This window comes from Carassius auratus, chromosome 8 (assembly GCF_003368295.1).
Source record: "Carassius auratus strain Wakin chromosome 8, ASM336829v1, whole genome shotgun sequence".
NCBI lineage: Eukaryota > Metazoa > Chordata > Actinopteri > Cypriniformes > Cyprinidae > Carassius > Carassius auratus.
In genome coordinates this window covers 22,333,786-22,346,444 of record NC_039250.1, presented here as the reverse complement: position 1 = coordinate 22,346,444, position 12,659 = coordinate 22,333,786, and the positions used below count along the sequence as shown (strand labels likewise).

At 35.9% G+C, this 12,659-nt stretch overlaps 1 protein-coding gene across 1 annotated transcript; it reads left to right on the top strand.

Moving 5' to 3' along the window:
• The first annotated feature begins 380 nt into the window (after positions 1-380).
• Positions 381-11,940, top strand: uckl1a (uridine-cytidine kinase 1-like 1a). The gene is made up of 16 exons (XM_026270329.1): positions 381-619; positions 2,444-2,628; positions 2,781-2,887; positions 3,240-3,410; positions 3,541-3,612; positions 4,009-4,198; positions 4,284-4,345; positions 5,100-5,116; positions 5,493-5,591; positions 5,811-5,904; positions 6,684-6,746; positions 6,854-6,976; positions 7,299-7,406; positions 7,590-7,746; positions 8,893-10,299; positions 11,159-11,940. The coding sequence occupies exons 1-15, from the start codon at positions 519-521 to the stop codon at positions 8,985-8,987; spliced, it is 1,644 nt and encodes a 547-aa protein (XP_026126114.1). The 5' UTR covers positions 381-518; the 3' UTR covers positions 8,988-10,299; positions 11,159-11,940.
• The last annotated feature ends 719 nt before the right edge of the window (positions 11,941-12,659 follow it).

The following is a 12,659-nucleotide window of genomic DNA, read 5'->3' as shown; positions in this document are numbered from 1 at the left end:
ATTGGGTTTTGGTGCTATTTTTTTGTTTAATTATTAAGTATTTTCAACTGAGGAATTTTAAAAGAAACATCTGATACAAAACTGACACTTAAATGAAATCTGAGAACTCTGAGTAGTTAAGCTTTCCTTCTCCTCGTCTCTTGGTTCTATTAATACTTTCCATCCATGTCACCTGGAGATCTGATCCTCTTATTCAATCAAGCCCACACACTGCGAGCGAGTTTCCAGACACAAAGAAAAGTCGTTTTTCTATTTATTAAAAGGTTTCTCAAATACATTAGAGTGGTCGGTAACGATCAAACCTCAAGGATTACTCTGATAAAACAAAGGCAGATCCCAGTGTTTATCTACAGATCTGTGCTTTCTTGGGGAGGCGTGCGTTTTTCCCAGTGCATTCGGAGTGCGATGATGTCTGCCCTCTCTGTGACCCACGCTTTGTGCTTCAGCTGTGATTATTAGCTGGTTTATCTGTGTTTAGCTGTTTGAGCTTCATCGAGAATGTGACCTTTATTGCTCATATGGAAGACAGCCGTCAGACTATTTTAGCTGATATGAGCACGCTGCCCGGATACACAGGGGCCAGAATATCAGGCTGCTGGGCACTCCGTACAGATGGAGGGTAAGTTATTAAATGCACTGTTTTTAGTATTTAAAAGGTAAATTAAATGCCGTTTTATCCACCCGTTTGAGTATAATCTGAACAGAGTGACATATGCCTTTTGACATATGTCTTTTGGCTGTTATCATAGTATTAGCAGCACCTCTTCTCCCTTGCTCTGTGTTGAGCTGTTTTGACTGAGCTGTGACTGCTGGCCTGATTTAGTCACTCACTCACGTTGATACAAAGAGTGAGAAACAGGTTATGTGTGACACTGATGTGATGCAGGGGAAAAGATCTCTTGGCTGCTGTTTTAAACCTTTTAAATTATTTCAGTTGGATTTTAATGTTTGAAAGGTTGTTCGTTTCAGTTTTAGGTTGAGTCAATTGATCATGTACAAGAAAATACTTTAAACATACACACACACACACACCCACCATTGCTATTTTAGTAATATTTGCTGTATGCATTATTATAGTGTTTCTACATTTGTATTAATTTTTTAAGTTTTAGTAATTTGCTTTTTTCATTAATGTGCTTTTTCATTTATATTGTTTTTTGTTTTTATATTTAGCTTTCGTTCATTTTTAGTTGTATTAATTTTAGTACTTAAAACGTATTTCATTTAATTTGTGAAGGCAACATTTCTAATTTTTTTAAAATTCCATTTTATTTCAGCCTTATTTCAGTAAATAACAAAGATTGGTAACAGTTTACTTAAAGCCTTTATGTATTATAAATGTCGTTTTAATGAATTTTAATATGCCTTACTTGTAATGCACCTCATAATGCATTCTACAATGTCATGAATAATTGTAACCACAGTTAATACATTATAACACTAATAAATTTGCTGTTACACTATGCATTTTAAATTTGGTTATAATTATTCTCGACAAGATATAATATATAACAACGCATATTATGAATAATTATAATCCATTATACCCTTTAATGACACTTGATAATGCATTAGACATAAAGGCTTCAAATAAAGTGTCACCAAAAGATTTTGAATCATTTTAGTTTTACTTTTTGTTAAGCATATCAATTACACCTGCTGCTCACTGCTAGTTAATTTTGTAAGGCATTTACAATTGCGTTTGGCATTTATATCCTATAAACATCAAACAAGTTATAAAATATATGTTCATAATTATAATAAACTAAACAAAAAGGACACTTTGCACTTTGGATTTTGATAAAAGCAACTTATTTAATTCTGTGGTACATGCTTTGTTGCTGTGGCTCAGTGGAAGAGCATTGTGTTAGCAGCGCAAAAGGACATGGGTTCAATTCCCAGGGAAAATACATACTGGTAAAAAATGTATAGCCTGAATGCACTGTAAATCGCTTTGGATAAAAACATCTGCTAAATGCATAAATGTAATATATTTGTTTTGCATGAAACGTTATGAAAAAAAGTTGAGTGTGTTATTACGTAGCATTAGTGGCACCAAAAAGAAAAGCAAAAATAACTGTAGTCAGTAAGGTTTCCCAAACACTCCACCTGTATTTGATTGGTTGGACATACAGATTGCCCCACCCCAAATGCATCTCATTGGTGGAGCTGCTGTTGCTATGTTGTGTGGGTCAGACAGAGAACAGTGTTCTAACTTTTTGGGAAAATCAACCTACACGTGTCTTGGTAACATTTTATAATAAGGTACCATAAGTTAATAGTAACTAACTGCATTTGCATACATTTAGCTCAGGTCCATTAAATAATATTAACAGGTACAACATTTGATTTGAATTATGTATTAAACAATTATTGAAATTAAGATGAACCAAGATTAGTAAAAACTAAACTAGGATTAAAACAGTTTTCTTTTTTGTTCCAGTGGAAGTGGTGAAGACTCTCTGGACAGACTCCTCCCTGCGGTCAGCACCTCTCGCAGGAAAAGCAGCACTCTGGGTAAAACCGAACCTCCACTGCTCCGCACCGGCACACGTACCATCTACACAGCCGGCAGACCGCCCTGGTACAACGAACATGGAGCACAGTTTAAAGAGGCCTTTGTTATTGGTACGAGTTGCTGGAAACATACTGAATTCGTGCTGAACAGAAAAATACCATTCCAATAAGACTTTCACTACTGGCTCAGTTTAGGGTTTATTGTAGATTTGAGTTTAAATACTAAACCTGAATGTTTGAATGAAGTAAGCATGTTAATACAGGTCTGTGCGGTGGCAGTGCCTCGGGAAAAACTTCTGTAGCCAATAAAATCATTGAAGCTTTGGATGTTCCTTGGGTGGTTTTGCTATCTATGGACTCATTCTATAAGGTGAGATGTTTGTGAGTGTTTGTATCGAGTGTGAGATCTGAATGAGGGATTGTTCCACCATGTCAAGTTAGCCTGTTAAGTCAAGTTTTTGTGAAAATCTTTGCAATCCTTCTCCTTCTATCTTCATCTCTGTTGATGTTTGTACCAACACGTAACCACACAATTGTATGTAGCTCTGAACATGTTTTTGCTAATCCTAATATACTAAAACAGCCCCAGATGCTATGGTTTATGTGATCCCTTGCATTGCTGTTAAAGCACATATGGTGGTAGGGCAGGATTGTGATCTTTGCAGTGTCTGTGTCGCCCCACCAGTGATCAAACATGCAACCTTTATGTTACCCATCTGCAGGTTCTGTCTCCAGAGGAACAAGCTCTGGCTGCCCGTAACGACTATAACTTTGACCATCCTGGAGCTTTCGACTTTGAGCTGCTTGTGACCACGCTGCAGAAACTCAAACAGGGGAAAAGTGTAAAAATCCCAGTCTATGACTTCACTACACATGGACGCCAGAAAGACTGGGTGAGACAGATGATTCACAGATTTTCCAGAAGTATAATAAAAATGTATACCACAGATACAGTCATCATTTATCATAGTGAAGATGGCTTGGAAAAGATTTCAGTTGGTTTGATGGTCTTTGCTCTTTCAGAAAAATGTTTATGGTGCCAGCGTCATTATCTTTGAAGGCATCTTGTCCTTTGCAGACAATGAGCTCTTGCAGGTATGATAAAATGTTTCGATTTCTGAATGTTTAGTAAATACACAGATAAAAATTCAAAGCAAAGAAAGCGATAAAGATATTTTGGTGATGAAGTAAAGGAGATGTTCAAGGACCATTATCACAAATCCATCTTAATAACATCACATTAAATCAAAATTTGTCTTTTGTGATTTTTAGCCCATATCGTATAGAATAGGATGTATATGCTAATTTGTTCCAAGAAGTTGACAAATGGGTGCATTTAAAATGTACAGTTTTTCTATTTAGTGCATATTGATTACTAAAGTAATTACTAATATTGATTACTTAATTTTTTATATTGATTTGAGTTTAAAAATACCTCTGTCACTATATCCTACAACTGAAAGCATAATATTTCTTCTTCTTTTTTTGCAGCTGATGGACATGAAGATTTTTGTAGATACAGATTCAGATATCCGGCTGGTACGGCGGCTGAGGAGGGACATCACAGAGAGAGGGCGGGACATTGAGGGGGTCATTAAACAATATAACAAATTTGTAAAACCAGCCTTCGAGCAATACATCGAACCCACCATGAGACTTGCAGACATCGTAGTGCCACGTGGTGAGTTCAACACACATGCATTGGTGCAGTTCATAATTGCAGTTTGCAGATGTTTCCGTTAATTATTTCTCTCCTTCACACACAGGTGGAGGTAACATGGTGGCTATTGACCTGATCGTTCAGCATGTTCACAGCCAGCTAGAAGAGGTGAGTGAAAAAGGACATTATGATAGTGTCCTGTGAACTGATCTTATCCATTCTTTCAGACCAGGAGAAGCTATTCGCTTATTTTTGTGCTCACATTAGTAGACTGCCCTAGACAAAAATAAAAATTAAAATTAAAACTATTTTTAACAGCTTAGGTCATCATGTAAACCTGAGATGTTTTATTTTTTTCTCCCAATATTATCTTAAAAATCTAAGTGACATGTGGTGTCAGGGTTGCCAGGTCACAAAAACAAACTAGCTCATTGACCAATCAAAAATAGCCCAGTAACTCTTTTCCAAATCTCAGAACTCAAAATATGCCACTCCCATACCTAAAATAAACATTTTACAGTCACTGTTATGTGTTATACACAATTTCAACATAAAAATCACTGTATAGTATAATCGCAAAACTGTTTGTTTCATAAAGGAGCTAAACATTCATTGCCTACCAAATCTCATTTAGCACTTAATGGCACTTAATGGTAGAATACACAATAGGTAAAATATTACAAAACAAGTAATCCAGTCAAATACAATTTATATCTTCTTCAGCTTTCTTCACATTTCCACACAAAACAAACAGAAACGGCGCCCTCTGCCGGTGAATCTAGGAAAAATGAGGGAAACGATTGTCTTAGTGGTTCTTAGACGAGACGGATGACTTCTCTCACACTTTCAGCCTCATTCTTTCTCTTTCATAGTTTTTCACTGCTCTTTCATCTCTGTTCTATTGCATGCATTCTCTCGCCAGCGTGAGATTAGTGTCAGGTACAGAAGTTTTCCTCTTTCTCACACACACCCACATATATAAACATAAATTTGCGGTCTGTAAAAAAATATAGAGATATAGAGAGATTCTCTGGAGTAAAACACTTGACATCTAGCCCTCAACCAGTTATATATATATATATATATATATATATATATATATATATATATATATATATATATATATATATATATATATTTTTATATATATATATATATATATATATTTATAGATTCTTTAGTATTAGTGTTAGAAATGTCATGGACTGGTGTACAAATGGCTTTCATTTGTATTTGAATAATTTTTTTCTCTTTGATGGTGCAGATTTGCTTTATGTCTCTGCTCTTTCATATGCACACACACACACACACACAGGGCACTCCTGGCCATGGCCCATCAGTCCCAGCCGCTTCCTCAGACTCTCAGTGTATTGGAAAGCACACCACAGGTCCGCGGTCTGCACACCATCATCAGGTGAGCATCACATGAATCAGTTCTCTGAAACACATCAAGAGTCCTACTTTTAAATGTTAACGCTCATTGTTGAAGTGTGTTTTGGAATCCATTCATCTGTTCCGGCTGTCGTTCAGAATTCCTCACATGTGTGAATCAGGCTAATGACTCACTGGCCTGCTTTACCCTATTCTCTGCGTCTTTTATGTACTCCTCCTCAATTTTTCTGTTTGTTTTTAGGAACAGAGACACCAGCCGTGATGAGTTCATCTTCTACTCAAAGAGACTGATGCGGTTGCTTATTGAATATGCGCTGTCTTTCTTGCCCTCCAAGGTGTGTGGGTGTTTTTTTTGTGTGTGTGTATGTGTGCCAATGTATTTTTCGCCAAAGATTGATATTATTGTGCGATCAAACCTGAATTTGAGATTTAAACTATAACTAAGGCTTAAATAAAATGTTTATGAAATTAATTACGTAAGCTGTCGTTTACTAATCAAATTAATTGCTAATAAAAAAATTTTTTTAAATTGGGGTAAAGTATATATGCCAGTTAATTAATCAAATGAGTAGCAAAAAAGTCACACATGTATTAATAAAATATAGTTTGAATTAATTACATTAAATGACAATTAATTAATAAAATTAATTTCTAATAATCAAATGTCAATAAAAATGTGAATTGAATTATGCCTGTTGATTAATCAAACAAATAGCAACAATCACACACACTACAGTATGCAACTACACATTTTTCATTAATCAGACTAATTGCAATGAATAACACTTACATGTATATGATTACAACATTTTATTTAATTAATTACAGTAAATGTCCGCTAATTAATCAGCATACAAGTCAGTTGTTACATTTAATCGCCTTATTCTTCATTAGTTATAATTAGTCATACTAAATTTGCCTGTTACTTTGAAAGTACTTTTAAAATAATTATTACAAATAAATGGTTCATGGTGAAGTATTAAATGTTAATATGACTGCCTTAATATAAATATTGTGATGACCTTTTGTCATACCTTTTAAGGAATACAGAGTGAAACGTTGTCTTCTCAGCTTTACTGTATGTATCATTACATAAATATCCATCCTTTCACAGGCCTGTTTCATCCGGACACCACAAGGCCAAGAGTATGAGGGTCGCAGATTTAGTGGGAAAGGGGTACATTTGTGTGCCCGTTCATTTTCAGTATTTAAACATTAATTTCCACAAATATTTGATTGAAATCATATTGGTTGTGAAGCAGCACCTGTCCTTCTGTCACCTAGATCACAGGTGTGTCTGTTCTCCGGGCCGGGGAGACCATGGAACCTGCTCTGAGAGCCGTGTGCAAAGACGTCCGTATCGGCAAGATTCTGATCCAGACTAATCTAGATTCAGGAGAGCCAGAGGTAACACGGGCCTCTAATCAATGCACACAATATCAGAAACAGATTGAAGATGCAATGAAGCCTTCTTGCATGTCTTAACTACTGCAAGAACGATCTTACTAATAAATCCCAGTTTGTCTTATTCTAACAACTTTCTAGATAAAAAAAAATCTGTTAATTTCTCAGCTCTTCAAAAACCGTATATATGTCCGTTTTGCCTGATGGTCCCTGTCTCCGTGGTAACGGAGATCTCCTGACTCCTCAGTTTCGTTCTTTTTGGTGGCTGTGGTTACCGCTTTCTCACTTAGTTTCCGTGGTAACTAAGACCCCCCCCTCCATTTAGCTGCACTACCTGCGACTGCCCAGAGACATCAGTGAGGACCATGTGATTCTGATGGACAGCACTGTTTCCACAGGAGCGGCGGCCATGATGGCAGTGAGGGTGTTGCTGGTATGTGGCTATCGACCTCATTCATTCCACAATGTACTGATGAACAGTACAAACCCCGATTGGCTGTACAGTCCACACAGTTTTGAACAAAGTGTATTTGACTCCCTTCTCTAGCAATAAAGTAAAAAGGTGCCGCAGTTCCATGTGAAAATGTTGAATGTGAGTGTGTGTGTGTATATACAGGACCATGATGTCCAGGAAGACAAGGTTTTGTTGGTGTCTCTGCTGATGGCAGAGCTGGGTGTTCACTCAGTGGCTTACGCCTTCCCTCGTGTCAAAATCATCACCACTGCTGTGGACAAGAGTCTAGACGACCTCCTTCATGTCATTCCAGGCATAGGTCAGTTTACCTGATATATATTCGAAAATTTGTGGCCAGTAAGTTTTTTTTATTTTTTAAATAAAAATTAAATACTTTTATTCAGCAAGGATGTAAAAATGGAAATAAATACATTAACAATTGATTGTTCATTTTCAAATAAATCCTGTCCTTTTGAACTGTTTTTCAAATGATAATAAAAAGAAATGTTTATTACAGCAGGTTAGATTCATTTTTGAAGGATCACATTACATTGAAGAAAATTCAGCTTTATTATAACTGAGATAACTTACATTTTAAAATATTAAATTGAAACCATTTCAAATTGTAATAATGTTCCACACTATTTTTGTTCAAAAAAAAAAAATTGTCATTAATTATTCACACTCATATCATTCCAAATCCCTAAGACCTTCATTAATCTTCGTAACACAAATTAAGATATCCGTAGACAGCAATGCAAATACGTACATACTTCGTTGTATTTTCCAAAATGGTGCTTTGGAGACACGAAGGAGAAGATTTTTTTTAAATAAAGTTATTTTAGTTTTTGCGCACAAAGTATTTTCGTAGCTTCATAAAATTGTTGAACCATGAAATTTCACATGGACTATTTTGTTGATGTTCTTGGCACATTTCTGAACCTTAATCGTGGTAGGCCCCTTGCGGTCTACGGAGGGTCAGAAAGCTCTCGGATTTCATCAGAAATATCTTAATTTGTGTTCTGAAGATGAACGAATGTCTTACAGGAACATGAGGAACATGGAACGACATGAGGGTGAGTTATTAATGACAGCATTTTCAATTTTGAGTGAACTATCCCTTTAATTTCAGTATTTAGTAATACATTATTAAAAGTTATATCTTTTCATATTTAATGGACTAATATATTTCATGAGCTAATATAAACTAACAATTAAAAGTTGTATTTTGTTAACTAATGTTAACCAAGATTAATAAAAAATATTGTAATCAAATATATTGCTCATTGTTGGCTAATGTTAGCAAATGCATAAACTAATGTTAACTAAAAGGAACTTATTGTCAAATACCAAAACATCTTACTGACCCCAAATCTTTAAATGGTAGTGTATATAAATATAAGAAAGAAACAAACCCTACACTATGTCCTGAAATCTTGTGGATGTGTTTTTGCTATCATTAAAGGAGACTTTGGTGACCGTTACTTTGGGACAGATGGGATTTCATCATGGAGTGACAAAGAGCAGCAAGAACCGCATAGCTGCTCACCGGAGGTTTGACCCGCTGCTCAAGCAATTCAGGCAGCTGTGGATAGCGAGGATCAACACTTACCGTAATTTCATAAAACCAGCCAGGAACAAAAATAGATTTGCTAGCACACTCATGAGGTGCAGTATTTGTCGCACTTCATTTTATGACCGTATGTTCATGATAGGATCTAAAAAAGATCTAACAATTGTTTTAGCAGTTAATAATTTAATTTACATTTGATATTTTATTCTGGAGTATTGTTTGTTCCTTAAACACTGTCACAATAGTTCAAAACGTTCAAACTAGACATATTTATATATTTTCTAAATATTCGTTTTTACATTTGTATAAATATACAAAAGACTGGACCCATATGGCTGTTTATCGGTTTTACACATTCAGCTTAAATTATGTTTATGTCCCTCAATTCAACATCGGTTCTACAATTTTATGAGAAATTTCTGTTTGATCATTCTTGAGGCAGCTATCTCCAAGAGAGCAGGTTGGAAGAGTTTTTCCCCCGACACGTACTGCTGCAGCACTAACACCAGGGGGCAGTACATCACTCCTGTCTCATCGTGATCTTGCAGGTTCAGTAAGGACATTTCAAAACCAACTATGGAACTCAAAAGCATTTGGGGAAAATGTATTGTTCACTCAGGAGTTTAGAGACAATTGAGCTAAAATGTTTCTACAATCTTAATAAAACATTAGAAGAAGACCTTGACCTAGCCATGACCTTAGTAGCTCAACAGAATAGTGACTAGAGTAAACTTGAGGTGTTTTTGTTGAGAAACCCTGAGAGGAAACAATTGCACATATACTAGCTACCTTTGGGTGAAGGTGAAGGGTTCTTCACTAAGAGGTACTGAAAACATTTCTATTGCAATGGAATAATGAATGACCAAGTAAAAAGTGTTACACGGAAAAAGTCATAGAAGGTTAGAAAAGATAGATGTGACATCTGTTTCAAGAAAATGGAGGAAACTTGGCATACACAAGTCCTTTTAAAGATCAAATTGTTTTACCAAACTGGAATCAAAGGGCAGCTGTCAAAGAATTAACCTCGAATGTTTGGCTGAATTTAACCAGACAACATCAATCTCTTAATTTAACATTTTACAGGTGTGACTTAATTAGCTTGATGGAAGGGACAGAATCTGACCCATCTGCATTTAGGACAAAATATATTCATATATTTCCCAGTAAACCCACAACTATGAAGTAGTTCCAGGTCTGTTGACTGCATAACAGTTCAGTGTCACTCCGCTACACTATTTCAGTTATTTTGTTTTGTGGTGCGTCGTGGTTCTCTCCTGAATGTGTGACGGAGACTGACATGTAAGAGAATAAATTGTTTTTATTTTTGTGTTTTAATTCATGGTTGAAGCACTGATGTTACGTGGAATAATGTATCGATGTCCTTCTGGGACTTCAGTTGCGTTGCAGTCTATGCAGGGTAAGAAACCATTACAACTAATAGGATAAAAAAGACAATCAATTAACATTTTTTCCATTATTATATTTTATTACCTATAGCTTCTATAAACAAGCTTCTTTTCTAACAATCGCTTTCTCAGTGTTGCCAGGCATGTTAATTCTTGAATATGTATGATCATTTTGACCTCTGTGTGGAGATGAAATTTGGACCTTCCCACTAACGTATGCCTAGTTATTTATCTGTTGTGGTAATTTGCAGTTTGTGTCCAAATGTTGTTGGTAGATAGCTGTATCCTGTATGTTTGACTCGTGTACGATCATTTTCTTACAAATATGATGTCTTTTTATCGGGAAATAATTTGTGGACATGATATTAAATTATTAAAAACAAGTCAGGTTTTTGCCCCTAAAGGGTTAGTTCACCCAAAAATGAAAATTAGCTCATTGTTTATTCACCCTCAAGCCATCCTAGGTGTATATGACTTCATTATTTAAGACAAATCCAATTGAAAACTGTTGTTTCCCTTCCAAGCTTTATAATGGCAGTGAATGGGTGATTTTTGTCAATGGTTTAAAAGAAGCCAAATAAAGTGCATCCATCTATAATAGAATGTGCCTCATACGGCTTTGAGGGGTGAATAAAGGCTTCCAGTTAGTGAATCGATGCGTCGATAAATTAGTCCACATAACATCAGTGATTCAACTATAAATTAAAACACAAAAATAACAACAATTTCATAGTGTGAATACTTTTTTTCAGGGACTGTACAAGGCTGACATTGCAGACTAGTGAGACTGGGTTGCACTCTCTCTAGGTTGCTACAACATGCAGACACTTTCTCCAGTGTTGCTGGAGCTCTGAAACATGGGTGACATCTTGACTTAGCAGAGCTCTCCATACATTCTGGATTCGCCTAGACAACAAACTGGTCTGCGACTGCAGCCTCAAGGTTAACCTGTTACTATGGAAACAAGTCAGCCAATAAAAAAACAGCAGACGGTTGCTATGTTGACTGCACCCTTTTTGTTTTAAGTATGACCTATTTTTTTTTTCCCAGAGCAAGTCAGATGCATGCTTGTGACACCTTCACACATAAACACACACAGGGACAGAGTAAGAGAGGTAGGAAAGCAGGTTACACTTTTACAAACACAAGTTCATGTGTTCTGGTAGAGGATTTCAATGAAATAAAAGAAAAAATCCCATGACCTCCTCCATCTGTTTCTAATGTATTCTTACTGTGAAATGCAATGAGATTTTGCCTCAATGAAAGGGAATTCTTAAATACCATACCATGACACTGATGCAGTTGTCATAGGAACAACATGTACCACAGTGAAAGGCTGATGTGACTGCAGCTTCAATGGCTAATTAGGGTAAACAAAGAACTCCAATGCAATCCCTCATCTACCTGAGTGTATAAACTAATCAAACCCGGTTTAATCAGAGCCTAATCACATCCAGATTTGGAATGAGAAATGTCCTCTGGAATATTTGCTGAACCTTTTGCGTTGATGCCTACAGACATCACAAAATGCAAATCTAACACAGGCGCACATCTGTTTCCTTTTAAGTCGGAGGAGCAAGACTTGCCAATGCGAGATCTCACGTCTGTGAACATCTTTGTTGCTGTAAAAATCATGGTTCTTTTTAAATAACCTTATTAATACTGAACTAAGAAATATTTAGTTCCTCTTTTGCCATTGATTTGTCTCCAGAGACAGAAATATTTACTGAAAACAGATCTGCAAGTTCTTACAGGTAATAATAATAATAATAAAAATATAATTTTTTTAATTCAAAACACCTGAAATCTGATTAAAATTAGAATTTAAAGGCATCTTGGTATGAGTGATTAGATCAGATTTCATGCTTAAGCCCTCACTTAACTGTGGAACTTGCAAATAAATATAACATATTCCACCCGTTCTGAATTTTAATGCTACAGATATGTTCAGATGTGGCTACTACACTCATGAAAAAGCCTTAGAGAAACATCCATTACTGAAATCTTGTGTATGGTTTTTGTGTTGTTACTTTTGACAACCAGTGTGGAGGTACAACGATCATATAAATCTAAAGTTCTGTCAAGAAACTCTACATGGCACAGTCCGATATGTCTTATTCATAATGACTTTATCAAAAGGTCAGCTGATTGGTTATTCTTACTTGCTGCCCAACATTGAAATACATTGCTAATGCTTGCTGTAGCAATAGTAGCACGCTTCAGATACCCTCCAACTTCCCCAGCTCCACCTGC